The following is a 14,150-nucleotide window of genomic DNA, read 5'->3' as shown; positions in this document are numbered from 1 at the left end:
GATGGGAACACCAACACCTGGAAGTTCCCCTCCAAGTCACTCACAATCCTGACTTGGAAATATATCTCCATTCCTTCATTGTCACTGGGTCAAAATCCTGGAACTCCCTTCCTAACAGCACTGTGGATGTACCTACACCATGTGGACTGCAGTAGTTCAAGAAGGCAGCTCACAACCACCTTCTCAAGGGCAACGAGCGATGGGCAATAAATGCTGGCCAAGCCAGCAAAGCCCACATCTCGTGAATGAATAAAAAAATTGTGCTTACTCGTACAGCAGTGTTTTGTATTTCAATGCAAATGTGGAAGTGTTATCCTGCCTTTTAGTGGTTATGAGTCATCACCACTCCTTTGCTGACTGAACAGATGTCCACCCATCATGGGACTTGTTTTTCCTTCAATGAACCACAATTTGGAGAATGTAGAGTCACAGAAATGGCAGCAGAACATGTGAGCAAGATGTGTGTTCAGCGACCTCAGCTGCACATTAGAAATTAAGTTAATTTTACTTTAAGTAACACCGACAGTAAATTTGCAAACTACAAGGATTTTCCCTCAATGGCTTATAGTTGATTTAAAATGCCTAATCATTTTTTAAATTCATTGGTTCATGGGATACAGATGTTGCTGGCAAGGTCAGCATTTCTTGTGAATCCTTAATCGCAGTTGAGAAGGTGGTGATAAACTAGTTTTAAATGCCAACAAGCCCGTGTGGTGTAGGTATTCCCACAGTGCAGTTAGATAGGAAGTTCCAGGACTTTGATTCAGTGATGATGAAGAAACAGATATATATTTCCAAGTCAAGGTGGTATATGACTTGGAGTGGAACTTGCAGGTGGTGGTCTTCCCACACATCTGATGCCCCTGTTCTTCTCTGTTGTAGAGGTCACAGGTTTGGAAGGTGCTGTTGAGGGAGGCTTGGGGTGCATCTTGTAAACAGTACACACTGCAGACATACTCAGTGCATCTTACCACAGGCTTTGGGACCCCGACATCGGGATGAAATGCGAAAATTTACTGTAAGTGGCCTCCTAGTTGGACAGTGGGTGAGCCCCTGATGCTGCTAGCCCAATCAGAGGGCCGGTGGGTCTGGAACCTCCGCACTCCACTGGGAGGGGTGGGCACTGATGCCGCAGGGTGGAGACCTTGGGAGCGCCTGCAAATGGAGGCTCCCTTGTAGAGGTAAGTTCAAATTAAAATTCAAGATGACCAAGGGAGAAGGCCCCACCAATCGCAGGGTAAACCCCTCAGGGGATTGTTGGTGCCTTTCCTGCCTGCGGGTCCCTCTATGGTGCCTGGAGCCTCAGGCTCTGATAGCCCTTAGGACTGCTGCAGGGAGGTCGCCTCCAGGAAGCTGGTGGCTACTCCACACAGCCGGGGGCTATCCCACTATCAGCAAAATGCTAGCAACCTTCCGCTAGGAAAATTCCCTAGCAGCGAGACTGTGTTAGGGCTCCCCAATGTTCTACTGGCTGGCCCACCGCTGTTCCTACCACCCGCCGGTTGGTAAAATTCTGCCCACTCTGCCTCTGGTGCAGGGAGTGAATCTTTAACTAGGTGGATGGCGTGTCAATCAAGCAGGCTGCTTTGTCCTGGGTGGTGTTGAGCTCCTTGAGTGTTTGGGAGCTGTACTCATCACTGCAAGTGATAGTGTTCCATTACACTCCTGATGTGCCATGTAGATTGTGGAGATACTTTGGGGAGTCAGGAGGTGAGTTACTCACCACAGAACACTTGGCCTCTGATTTTTTTTATTCGTTCATGGTATATGGGTGTCACTGGCAAGGCCAGCATTTGTTGCCCATCTCTAATTTCCCTTGAGAAGTTGAGTGGTGAGCTGCCTTCTTGAACTGCTGTAGTCCATGCGGTGTAGGTATACCCACAGTGCTGTTAGGGAGGGAGTTCCAGGCTTTTTATCCCAGCAACAGTGAAGGGACAGAGATATGGTTCCAAGTCAGGATGGTGAGTGCCTTGGAGGAGAACCTGCAGGTAGTGGCATTCCCATATAAGGTCTGCAGCCCTGGTCCTTCTAGCTGATGGCAGTCATGGGTTTGGAAGGTGCTGTCAAATTAGCCTTGGTGAGTTGCTGCAGTACATCTTGTGGATGATACACACTGCTGCCACTGTGTGCTGTAGTTGGAGGGAGTGAATGTTTAAAGTGATGGATGGGATGCTGATCAAGCAGGCTGCTTTCTCCTGGATAGCGTCAAGCTTCATGAGTGTTGTTTGAGCTGCAGTCATCTAGACAAGTGGAGAGTATTCCATCACATTCCTGACTTGTGAATTGTAGATGGTTGAGATGCTTTGGGGAGTCTGGAGGTGAGTTACTTACCTCAGGATTTGCAGGCTCTGTACCCAGGGATTTATGAGGTTGGTCCAAATTAACTTCTGGTCAATTAGCCTCTGATGGTGGGGGATTCGACAAAGGTAATGCCATTGAATGTGAAAAGGAGGCAGTTAGACTTTCTCTTGCTAGAAATGATCATCATCTGGCTCTAGGTGGGATGTTTTTGGGGTTCCTAGCCTTTGCTGTAGCCAGTGTGCTCAGCTGTTGTGTCTTGATATCATGTCAAGTGAATCAAATTGGTTAAAGACTGACTTCTGTCATTTGGGGCTCTCAGGAAGAGGCCAAGATGGACTCTGTTAACTGTTAATTTAAACTGAAATCATGTAAAAGTAAAATGTCTTCTATGCTGTTTCATTTAGGTTATTTCATTCAAACCATTGGATAATTTAAATTTTACATTACTAAATTAACAGGAATTGACTGTAGCAAATAAATGCACTGCCTGGTGTGCGCCTGAGCCATATTGACAGTAAGACCTCGAGTTTGTTACACAGTCTATGTCAATTTAGTTGTTCTTAGCAGAGGGCAGCAAGCTAAAGCTGTACTAGTGCCTATGGGATATGGAGACAAAAATGAGATTTGCCCCTGGTTGAAGTGCATTGATCCCTGCCGGGTAAAGTGTGCATGTTGGGCAATGAGTGGGCACAGAAATGGGCTCAGGCTGTGACCCTCTACAATCAAATAAATTAACACTGTCTGTCTGTTCTTGTACAAGAATGGCTATTTAATCAAGATATCAGAAGGTTAACTACCAGTGCATATTGCCAAAGCGTGGTGGGATTTAGGCATATGTGCTGCATCCTCAACACGGCTGAATTTTATCTCTGCCGTATAAGGGGTGTGCCATGTATTTTCTCACACTTCCTTACAGAATGAGGGTGATCCCTGGGCTGCTCTCATGCGATTACTCATAGTCTTAGAGCAGCTTTGATGGAATTTTGAAGCCTCCCCCTTGTGGGCACATCCAATTGAAAAAAATTATTTTAAAACATGCAGCCTGAAATTTACCAAAAGTTAATCGATAGCTGTCACAAAATTACATTTGTTCTTGGCAATGCGTTGCAGATTTAAAACATGTTGCAAGCCAATAAGCTTGATGTTATTCAGCAGGTCTTACAGCATCTGTGGAGACAAAGACAGAGTTAACGTTTCAAGTGCGTATGACTTCTTCAGAGCTCTGAAGAAGAATCATATAGACTCGAAACGTTCACCCTGTCTTTCTCTCCACAGATGCTGCAAGGCCTGTTGAGTTTTTCCGGCGTTTTCTGTTTTTGTTTCAGATTTCCAGTATCCGCAGTATTTTGCTCTTAGCTTGATATTATTGCCTGCTGTTTGTCTTTGACAATTTTACAATCACCAATTTTGTTGCAGATATCACGACAGCCTCTCTTCCGACTTGGAACTGCTCCGAGACAAATATGGGGAAATGGATGAAGCGCAGCGTGATCCTCGTGCTGCATCCAAAGCTGTTGCAGAGGATGTGCAGGTCGACCCTCGGAAATATTCGCAGAGCAGCTCCGAGCGACTCCTGGAGCAGTCCCACACCTCCATGGACCGGATGTGCGAAATGGACTACGGACGGTCTTGTGATTATAAAATTGGGTCGCCCTCCTATCTGGATAGACTTTTGTGGAGGGACAACAAACCCCACCATTACTCGGAGCCTAAGCTCATTTTGGATTTATCTCACAGGAAAAGAACTGCAACTGCCTCCTGTGTGGCCGTCTCGCTGGATGAAGGGAAATCTGACCTCCTTTTGAAGGTCTCGGACTGTAAGAATGGGAGCCTTTTTAAAATCGATTGCTCTAGCTCACTGCCAAATATTCAGGAAAGGAGCCAGCCATCATCCCCTCGTACCTTGGCATCTTCAGAAATATCAACTGGAGGGGGCTCCCAATTTGATTTTGATGTCTTCATATCTAGAGCCTTGAAGCTTTGCGGGAAGCAAGAAGAGCTAGCAGATAGTAAAATGAATGATTTGAATGGCACCTGCATGCCGGAACATACCAATGAAATTGTTCAGACAGAAGTAAAAGAAAAGGAGAGGTGGTAGAAAATAGGCAATTCTTAGAACAACAGGGGAGTTTCAATTCGTCAAGATGGTGTTTCAGCAGTGCAACACAAGTAGGGGTTGCTAACCTGAAAAATTAAGGCTTGGGGGAGGTTTAGTTAATCTGTTACATCCCAGACTTAGTGCTTCATCAGTTTGGAAGGTGGCTATAGTAAACACTGACGACTTGTTAACCTTTGAAGACTGTGACAGTACTTCAACCAGCAGGTCAAAGCTTACACTTTTTTGTGTATTCTCAGACAATGATCTTGGCACAATGTGTTACAAGCTTTAATTGTCCTGCCTTTGTTTTTATTCATTCATGGGATGTGGACGTCGCTGGCTAGGCCAGCATTTATTGCCCATCCCTAATTGCCCTTCAGAAGGTGGTGGTGAGCTGCCTTCTTGAAGCCCTGCAGTCCATGTGGTGTTGGTAGACCCGTAGTGCTGTTAGGAAGGGGGTTCCAGGATTTTGACCCAGTGACAGTGAAGGAACGGTGATATATTTCCAAGTCAGGATGGTGAGTGGCTTGGAGAGGAATATCCAAGTGGTGGTGTTTCCATGTATCTGCTGCCCTTGTCCATCTAGATGGTAGTGGTCGTGGGTTTGGAAGGTGCTGTCTAAGGAACCTTGATGAGTTCCTGCAGTGCATCTTGTAGATGGTACACACTGCTGCTACTGTGTGTTGGTGGTGGAGGGAGTGAATATTTGTGGATGGGATGCCAATCAAGTGGGCTGCTTTGTCCTGGATGGTACCAAGCTTCTTGAGTATTATTGGAGCTGCACTCATCCAGGTAAGTGGAGAGTATTCCAACACACTCCTGACATGTGCCTTGTAGATGGTGGACAGTCAGGAGGTGAGCTACTCACCACAGGATTCCTAGCGCCTGACCTGCTCTTGTAGCCACAGTATTTATATGGTTAGTCCAGTTCAGTTTCTGATCAATGGTAACCCCCAGGATGTTGATAGTGGGGGAATCAATGATGTTAATGCCATTGAATGTCAAGGGGCGATGGTTAGATTCTCTCTTGTTGGAAATGGTCATTGTCTGGCACTTGTGTGGTGCGAATGTTACTTGCCACTTGTCAGCCCAAGCCTGGATGTTGTCCAGGTCATGCTGCATTTGGACACGGACTGAAAGACCAATGAGTTTAAATGACACATAGAGCAGCACCTTCCAGTCGGCAAGTGGGGGGCGGGGCCCACTCGCCGATGCATAAAATGATGCGGGGATACGTCGGGCATGTGTCCCGCCATTACCTTTCGTCATTTAGATTTGCAGTTCGGCGGGCACGCAGCCGAATCGGCTGCATGTCCGCCGAACTGTCAATGGCCTATTAAGGCCATTAAAAAACTAATTAAGATGATTAATGGACCTGCCTGTTGAACCTTAAGGTTGGCGGGCAGGCCGGGAGCCTAGGGGGTCTTTGGAAAAAACATGAATCCTCATCCACAGGTGGGATGAGGTTTTATGAGGATATTTAAATTTTTATGAAATGTTTAAATAAAAGTTATGGACATGTCCCAACTCACGTGACACTGTCACATGAGGGGACATGGCAGGGAAGTTTTTTTATCACCTTTATTTGAAGTTTTCAATCGGAGCCGACCTCCTTGAGGCAGCACTTTGCCTCAGGGAGATTTGTGCACTTTTCGCGCACAAGAGCGCACTCCCGGCTCTGGGAATCCTCCCCGCCCGCACATGGAACGCATAGCACTTCCTGGCGCACATCACGCTGGGCAGGCCTTAATTGGCCCGCCCATGTAAAATGCACTCCCCCCCCCCCCCCCCCCCCCCCCACCTCAACTGGGGGCACTGATCGGAAGGCCACTCGCCCGCTCCCGCACTTCCCCCCACCGATGGGGGGAAAATGTTGCCCATAGAATCACAAAATAGTTACAGCACAGAAGGAGGCCATTTGACCTATCATGTCTGTGGCTGGCCCACTGTAGAAACAATTTTCCTAGTGTCACTGCCCTGCCTTTTCCCTGCGGTTGGTCCTGCAAAGTTTTCCTTTTCCGATAATGATCCAATTCTCTTTTGAAAGCCTCGATTGAACCTGCCTACACCTCAATCTCAGACAGTGCATTCCAGACCCTAACCACTCTCTGCATGAAAAAGTTTTTCCTCATGTCCCCATTGCTTCTTTTGCCAGTTACCTTAAATCTGTGCCCTCTGGTTCTCAATCCTTGCACCAATAGGAACAGTTTCTCCCCATCTACTCTGTCCAAACCCTCATGATTATGAATGCGTTGATCAAATTTCCTCTCAATCTTCTCTTTTCCAAGGGGAACAGGCCCCAACCTCTCCAATCTTTCTACGTAACAGAAGTTTCTCATCCCTGGAGCCATTCTTGTGAAATAAAAACAGGAAACCTGGCAGCCATCTGTGGAGCGAGAAACAGAGTTAATGGCCAGAATTTTTCCTTCGGAGTGGGGCGCGTGCTCGACACACCGGAAAGTATTATAAGGCGCGATGACGTCAGGCATGCGTCCCTACATCACCGCGCACTCACGCGATATTTCGTTCGGTGGGCGCGCACCGGAATCAGCTGCACGTCCGCCGATAATTGAAAGGCCTATTAACGCCATTAAGGATCAAATTAACTTGAAATTTACGCTGCCTGTCCAACCTTACGGTCCAACCAAGTGGCCTTTACATTTTTTAGGAAACCTCATCCACCAGCAGGATGAGGTTTCCTAAAGTTAATGCTAACTAAATAAAACCTTTATTTTGAAAATAAAAACGTGTCCCATCTCATGTGACACAGTCACCTGAGGGGACATGTTTAATTAAATTTTTAATATCTTTAATAATTTTTTCAAGAAGCGTTTCACTCTCCCTGAGGCAGCTCTGTGCTCAGCGCTGCTGCTTGTGACCCATGCAGGGCGATTGGCCCACCCATGTGAAACCGCGGTGCAGAGCTGATCGCAGGCCGTGGTCGGCTCCCTGACCGCCCGCTCCCGCTGAGCCCTCCCTACGCAGGAAAGACTCAGGCCAATGTTTCAAGACCAATACGACTCAAACTGAAGAGAGATAGAAATGTGATGGGTTTCATACAGTTGAAGAAGGGGGAGTGTCAGGTGGAACAAAAGGGAAGGACAGGGATAGGTTAGAGGGCGGGGGAGATTAAGTAGCAAAGGTGTCACAGGACAAAAGGCAAAGGGAGTGGTAATGATAGGAGTAAAGAAACTAATCATTAGCCCACATTAGGTTTTAATAGCAGAATAAAGGTCAGCTCTGAAAGCAAAAACATAGAAACAAGATGGGGGATAGAGTTCATGGTTTGAAGCTGTTGAACTTCAGTGTTGCGTTCAGAAGGCTGTAAAGTGCCTAATCAGAAGATGAGGTGCTGTTCCTCCAGTTTGTGTTTATCTTCACTGGAACATTGGAGCAGGCCAACGACAGAAATGTGAGCTTGAGAGCAAGCATTCCCATGAATCTTTTCTGCACCCACTTCATGTCCTTCCTAAAGTGTGGTGCCCAGAACTGTACGCAAAGATCAGTTGAATTCGAATCATTGTTTTATACATGCTTAACATAACTCCCTTGCTTTTGTATTCTACGACCCTACTGATAAAGCCCAGGATGCCATATGCTTTATGAACCAGGCGCTCACCCTGTCCTGCCACCTTCAATGTCTCTCTGCTCCTGCAATCTCTTATTTTATATTATCTCTCTGCGTTCTTCCTGCCAAAATAACTCAGTTCACACTTCTCTGCATTAAATTTCATCTGCCACTTGTCTTCCCATTCCACTACCTGTGTATGGGAAAAATTTTCCCCCCGTTGGGGGGGGGAAGTGCAGGAGCGGGCACACTTCTGTGCCGCCGTTTTATGTGGGTTGGGCAATTAAGGCCCGCCCAATATGATGTCTGCCAGGAAGCGCTATGCATTCCCTGTGCGGGCGGGAGGGGATTTCCTAAGCCGAGAGTGTGCTCTTTCACGCATGCGCGCAAAAGAGTGCACTGATCTCCCTGAGGCTAAGTGCTACCTCAGGGAGATCAGCTCCAAATTAAAAAATGTTAAACACATGATAGCAAAATTTCCTAACATGTCCCCTCATGTGACACTGTCACATGAGTTGGGACATGTCCATCACTTTTACTGAAACCTTTATTAAATATTTTAAAACCCTCATGAAACCTCATCCCGCCCGTGGATGAGGTTTCATTCTTTTTCTTAAGCCTGCCAGGGCTCCCGGCCTGCCTGCCAACCTTAGGGTCGGATGGGCAGGTCCATTAATGATGTTAATTACTATTTAAATGGCCTCAACAGGCCATTGACAGGTCGGCAGGCGCACAGCTGACTCAGCTGTGCCCCCGCCAACCTGAAAATAGAAATGACGCGGGGTGACGTCGGGAGTTCCACCCGACGTCATCCTGCATCGTTTTATGTGTCAGCAACGTTTTACGCGCCCCCCCCACTCGCCGACCAGAAGATCCTCCCCTACGTTCTTTTGAAGTTCTACACTGTCCTCCTCATGATTCAAAATACTTCCAAGTTTCGTATCATCCACAAATTTTGACGTGAGTTATATTTTCAGTTCACACAAGTGAATTAAGACCAATAACACAGACCTGGTGTAGATTTTTGTTTTTAAAAAGTTAAATGTTTTTTTCTCTATTTGGTTTCGTGTCCCTGTGATTTGTCCAATTCTGACCTTCTGCCATTCCTATTTTGAGTTAGTATGTGGAGCCACCCAGGAGTGAATGTTTGCCACTTCCCTGATGTGGAGCTGCCTGACTGGCCTCGGATTCCCTCCACAGCACATCAGAGATCATGAATTCTGCCAAGTAGCTTCATTCCAAACATTAGGTTAAATTTTACTCCCTCCACCCAGCTGAATCACGGTGGCATATTTAAAGAATGCTGTGTGGGTCAGGACCCGGGCCTACCCCAAATGTCCGATTCCCAACCCCCTGGTTAAAAATAGAGCCCTTTTTAAAATTAAGCTGATTTAATTATTGCGAGCAAATGAAACACTTTTTCCACCTTTGTCTCTATTAAGCAAACCCTTATAAAACATGGTACAGGCCAGATGCGAAATAAAGCTCCCTCTCCTCCGCCTAAACAATGTGCCTTAGTTGCAACCTCAGAGAAACCTCCCCAGCCGTACCAAAGTGATAATTTTCCACTGTCTATGACTATGACTTTTGTGACCTCCCTGAGTGTGAATGCCACTTAGTGCAAAATAACGGCCAATTTTGTAGCTTGGGCCTGCACCCTCTTGTATTGAGATTAGTCACAGTGAATTTGCACAGGGACCTTGGCAAACAAAGGAGACGCTCATTCATTTTCTTATGTACTAAACCTGCTCAACTGTTGAAAACACCGAGGTTTTTTGAATCAGACCTAAAATGTTGTGTTTGCTGCCAGTTATATAAGCACTTGCAGATTAATATTGTTTTAATACCAGTGCAGGTGATTACCAAACCGCTGAGGAATGAGAGTGATGTTATAGCTGACAGAATAGATCCATATGCTGCAATAGCCATTGCCGCAGATGTATTATAGGGAAACAGCATATTGAGGGGATTCAAATGACATTGGGCAGAATTTCACCCTTGTCGGGTAGGCTCGGTGGGGGCGGTTGGGATGCTGACCGCCACCTGCGATCGAGGCCGGAAGATGATTTCACACTGGCGAGCCAAATAAGGCCCCTCCCCCTCCCCCCCAGCGTGAAATGTAAGTGGCAGTGCTGCCTGTGCAGGCAGGGGAAGGAGGGTGAGCGGGGTGAACATTAACTTCATGTTTGCGTGCGAGTGAGCGCTTGAAAATCTCCCTGAGGCATAGAGCTGCCTCAGGGAGATGAAGAGTTTTTAAAAAAATAAAGAACTTAAAAATGTTATAACACATCTCCATGTTATTAATTAAGTTTTAAAATTTTTATTTTATTTTTATTTGCTTTAGGAAACCTCATCCCGCCCGTGGATGAGGTTTCCTAAAAAGTGCAAAGGCCGCTTGGCCTTTTCGCCTGCCCGTCAACTGTAAGGTTGGATGGACAATGAAAAATTTCCTTTAATAACCTTGTTAGTGGCCTTAAGAGGCCTTTTAATTGTCGGCGGGCACGCTGCTGACTCCACCCCCTGCCCGCCGACCGAAATATCGTGCAACTGCGCTTTGATGTCGGGACGCTCGCTCAAATTCTACACGTGTCATTTTATACTCGAGCAGTACAGGCACGCGCACACGCCAAGCTAAAAATTTTGCCCATTATAAACTAATATTCCGGCAATAGTACTAAAGACTTGTGCTCAAGAATATGCCATGCCTCTAGCCAAGCTGTTCCAGTACAGCTACAACACTGGCATCTACCTGGCAATGTAGAAAATTGCCCAGGTATGTCCTCTACACAAAAACCAGGACAAATCCAACGCAGCCAATTACTGCCCCATCAACCTACTCTCTACCATAAGTAAAGTGATTGAAGAGGTCATCAATAGTGCTATCAAGTAGAACTTGCTCAGCAATAACCTGCTCACTGACACTCAATTTGGGTTCCGCCAGGACCACTCAGCTCCTGACCTCCTTACAGCCTTGGTTCAAACATGGACAAAAGAGCTGAACTCCCGAGGTGAGGTGAGAGTGACTGCCCTTGACATCAAGGCTACATTTGACCAAGTGTGACATCAAGGCGCCCTAGCAAAACTGGAGTCAATGGGAACCAGGGAGAAAGCTCTCCACTGGTTGGAGTCATACCTAGCACAAAGGAAGATGGTTGTGATTGTTGGAGGTCAGTAATCTCAGTTCTAGGACGTCACTGCAGGAGTTCCTCAGGGTAGTGTCCTCGGCCCAACCATCTTCAGCTGCTTCATCAATGACCTTCCTACCATCATAAGGTCAGAAGTGGGGATGTTCGCTGATGACTGCACAATGTTCAGCACCATTCGCAACTCCTCAGATACTGAAGTAGTCCATGTCCATGTGCAGCAAGACCTGGACAATATCTGGGCTTGGACTGACAAGTGTCAGGCAATGACCATCTCCAACAAAAGAAATCTAAACATCGCCACTTGACATACAATGGCATTACCATTGCTGAACCCCCCACTAGCAAATTTCTGGAGGCTACCATTGACTAGAAACTGAACTGGGACTGGACTAGCCATATAAATACTGTGGCTACAAGAGCAGGTCAGAGACTAGGAACTCACCTCCTGACTCCCAAAGCCTGTTCACAATCTATAAGGCACAAGTCAGGAGCGTGATGGAATACTCTCTACTTGCCTGACTGAGGGCAGCTTCAACAACACTCAAGAAGCGTAACACCATCCAGGACAAAGCAGCTCACTTGATTGGCACCCCATCCACAAATATTCACTCCCTCTACCACTGACGCACAGTAGCAGCAGTGTGTACTACCTACAAGATGCACTGCAGGAACTCACCAAGGCTCCTTAGATAGCACCTTCCAAATCCATGACCACTACCATCTAGAAGGACAAGAGCAGCCGATACATAGGAACGCCAGCACCTGGAAGTTCCCCTCCAACCACTCACCACCCTGACTTGGAAATATATCACTGTTCCTTCATTGTCACTGGGTCAAAATCCTGGCACTCCCTCCGTAACAGCACTGTGGGTGTACCTACACCACATGGACTGCAGGTTCAAGAAAGCAGCTCACCACCACCTTCTGAAGGGCAATTAGGGATGGGTAATAAATGCTGGCCTAGCCAGCGACACCCACATCCCATGAAGGAATTAAAAAAACACTATGGGAACAGTGTCATCAGTAAATGCTGAAAGATTGAATTGTTTAAAATAAAGTTCTTTATTCCAATGCCATTTGGGTGAGGCTGGATAGTGACTGGTGTCAACGAGCTGTATTTCAGCAAGGATTCAGTGTATTCAAGAAATCCTGGAGAACGTTGACGTAGAAAAATTAAATGTATTGCTCAGGACCACCAAGGGCACACTGCATGATGTGCCACTGAGCTATATGGATCGGGAAAGTTTTCTGGTTTCTGCTGAGTTAGCCAATGTCAGTCCTGGCAAGAATTGGGTACTAAAATTAGCTTCAGTGTTTTTGGCTGCCATTCCTGATTGTTAGCCTGTAACTGTGACCGTGGTAAATTGCTCAGATGAGACGCTAGGCACAGATATTACTTAATGGCAGAGTGCTGCAAAGGAGCAATGCCTAGCTATTACAGGTTTGGAGCCTGTATTGAATGTCTAAGATTGAAGTCAGCTCTCCCTTAATGGATGGTCTAAAGAATCCTAGACAAATGAGTCAGAATTCAGTTTCTAGTGGTTTGAAGCCCCTAACTTAAGAATGACCATAATTAGGCTCAAATTGGTAGTATCACTCAGAAGAAAAACTGATGTGAGAACAGAATTTTTTCTGTAGGAGTCTGGGATAAATCTCTTTATAATACTGTTGTACTTCCAAAAATATTTTAAAATATAACTTTCCTTATTTAAAAGATCAAATTGAAATCAACATGAATCTGGGCAATCCAACATGAACACCCGGTCCAATGTAAACCATGAAATGTGATCAGGCCAATGCTGAAAGTTTTCATTTTAGGTTTCGATTTCCTACATATTAAAAATAAAACACACAGGACATTAAGGAAAGATTTAAAAAAAAAGCTCAACTGAATCTTATTGATATTTTTGAGTTTAATTGGCACAGGTTGGATTCCATGAAATTGGATTCCATTAAGTTGTTAACTAACTTCAGTGACATGTCAGGGCAACAACATAGGAATATGCAGGAGTGGAAGGACCAATGCAGCCCATCTGGCTGGTCCCAGACTCTGGGAATATTCACATCCCGTGATACCGTGTATACCCCTGTACCAAATATTTCTCTCCAGGTATTCTTCAAACTCTTTCTTCTATTTCATAGGGTGATAGAATTTCTTCATATATGCAGTTGATTCCGTACATTCGCCACTCTCTGTGTAGTTCAGTTTAGCTGTCTCTTCAATCTCTCTCTTCTAGGTTTAAGGCTATGACTTCTTGTTGTAGAATCAGCAACTATGTCAAACATATTGATGTTCATCTTGTCATGAATACTTCTGTAAGATTACAACTAGATTTCTTCTCCAGTATAAACAATCCCAACTTCTCTACATAACTCAAATACCTAGTCCCAATGAACAGTTCAGTTGCCCTTTGCTGCTTCCTTCCTACTATCTGATGTCTTTCTCAAGGTGATCAGAATTGTACACTAGGTAAGGTTCAATCAGCATTCTATTCAAACTTGGCATCACTTCATAGGGCAAAATTCTCCGGTCGGTGAGCAGGGGCAGGGCCTGCTCACCGACACATAAAATGACGCATGGGTGTGCGTCCCAACGTCACTGCACGTCATTTAGATTGTCAGCTCGGCAGGCACGTAGCCGACTCGGCTGCGCGCCCACTGAACTGCCAGAGGCCTATTAAGGCCATTTAAATAGTCATTAACTCAATTAAATGAGCTGCCCGTCCAACCTTAAGGTTGGCGGGCAGGCGAAGAGCCTGGGCGGCCTTTGCATTTTTCATGAAACCTCATCCACGGGCGGGATGAGGTTTCATGAAGTGTTTTAAAATGTAATAAAAAATTTTACATTAATTTTTTGACATGTCCCAGCTCATGTGTCACATGAGGGGACATGTTTCAAAAGTTTTTCCCTTCCTTTATTTAAACTTACACAGGTCAAACGGATCTCCCTGAGGCACCTCCGTGCCTCAGGGAGATCTCTGCGCTCTTCTGCGCGCATGCCCATCTCCACCCACCCTCGCACAACCCCCCTAACAGT

The 14,150-nt window shown here is 46.0% G+C and overlaps 1 protein-coding gene across 1 annotated transcript in view; it reads left to right on the top strand.

Moving 5' to 3' along the window:
- LOC144686794 (mitogen-activated protein kinase 4-like) overlaps positions 1 to 4,399 on the top strand; it is a 69,769-nt gene extending 65,370 nt beyond the window's left edge. Inside the window, exon 5 of the mRNA XM_078552507.1 lies at positions 3,718 to 4,399. Coding sequence (XP_078408633.1) covers positions 3,718 to 4,399 — 682 coding nt within the window. The remainder of the gene's footprint in view (positions 1 to 3,717) is intronic.
- Positions 4,400 to 14,150: the final 9,751 nt, after the last annotated feature.

Source organism: Cetorhinus maximus, chromosome 1, assembly GCF_964194155.1.
Source record: "Cetorhinus maximus chromosome 1, sCetMax3.hap1.1, whole genome shotgun sequence".
Lineage (NCBI taxonomy): Eukaryota > Metazoa > Chordata > Chondrichthyes > Lamniformes > Cetorhinidae > Cetorhinus > Cetorhinus maximus.
The sequence above is the reverse complement of the archived record's forward strand: the minus strand, read 5'-3'. Positions and strand labels throughout refer to the sequence as shown.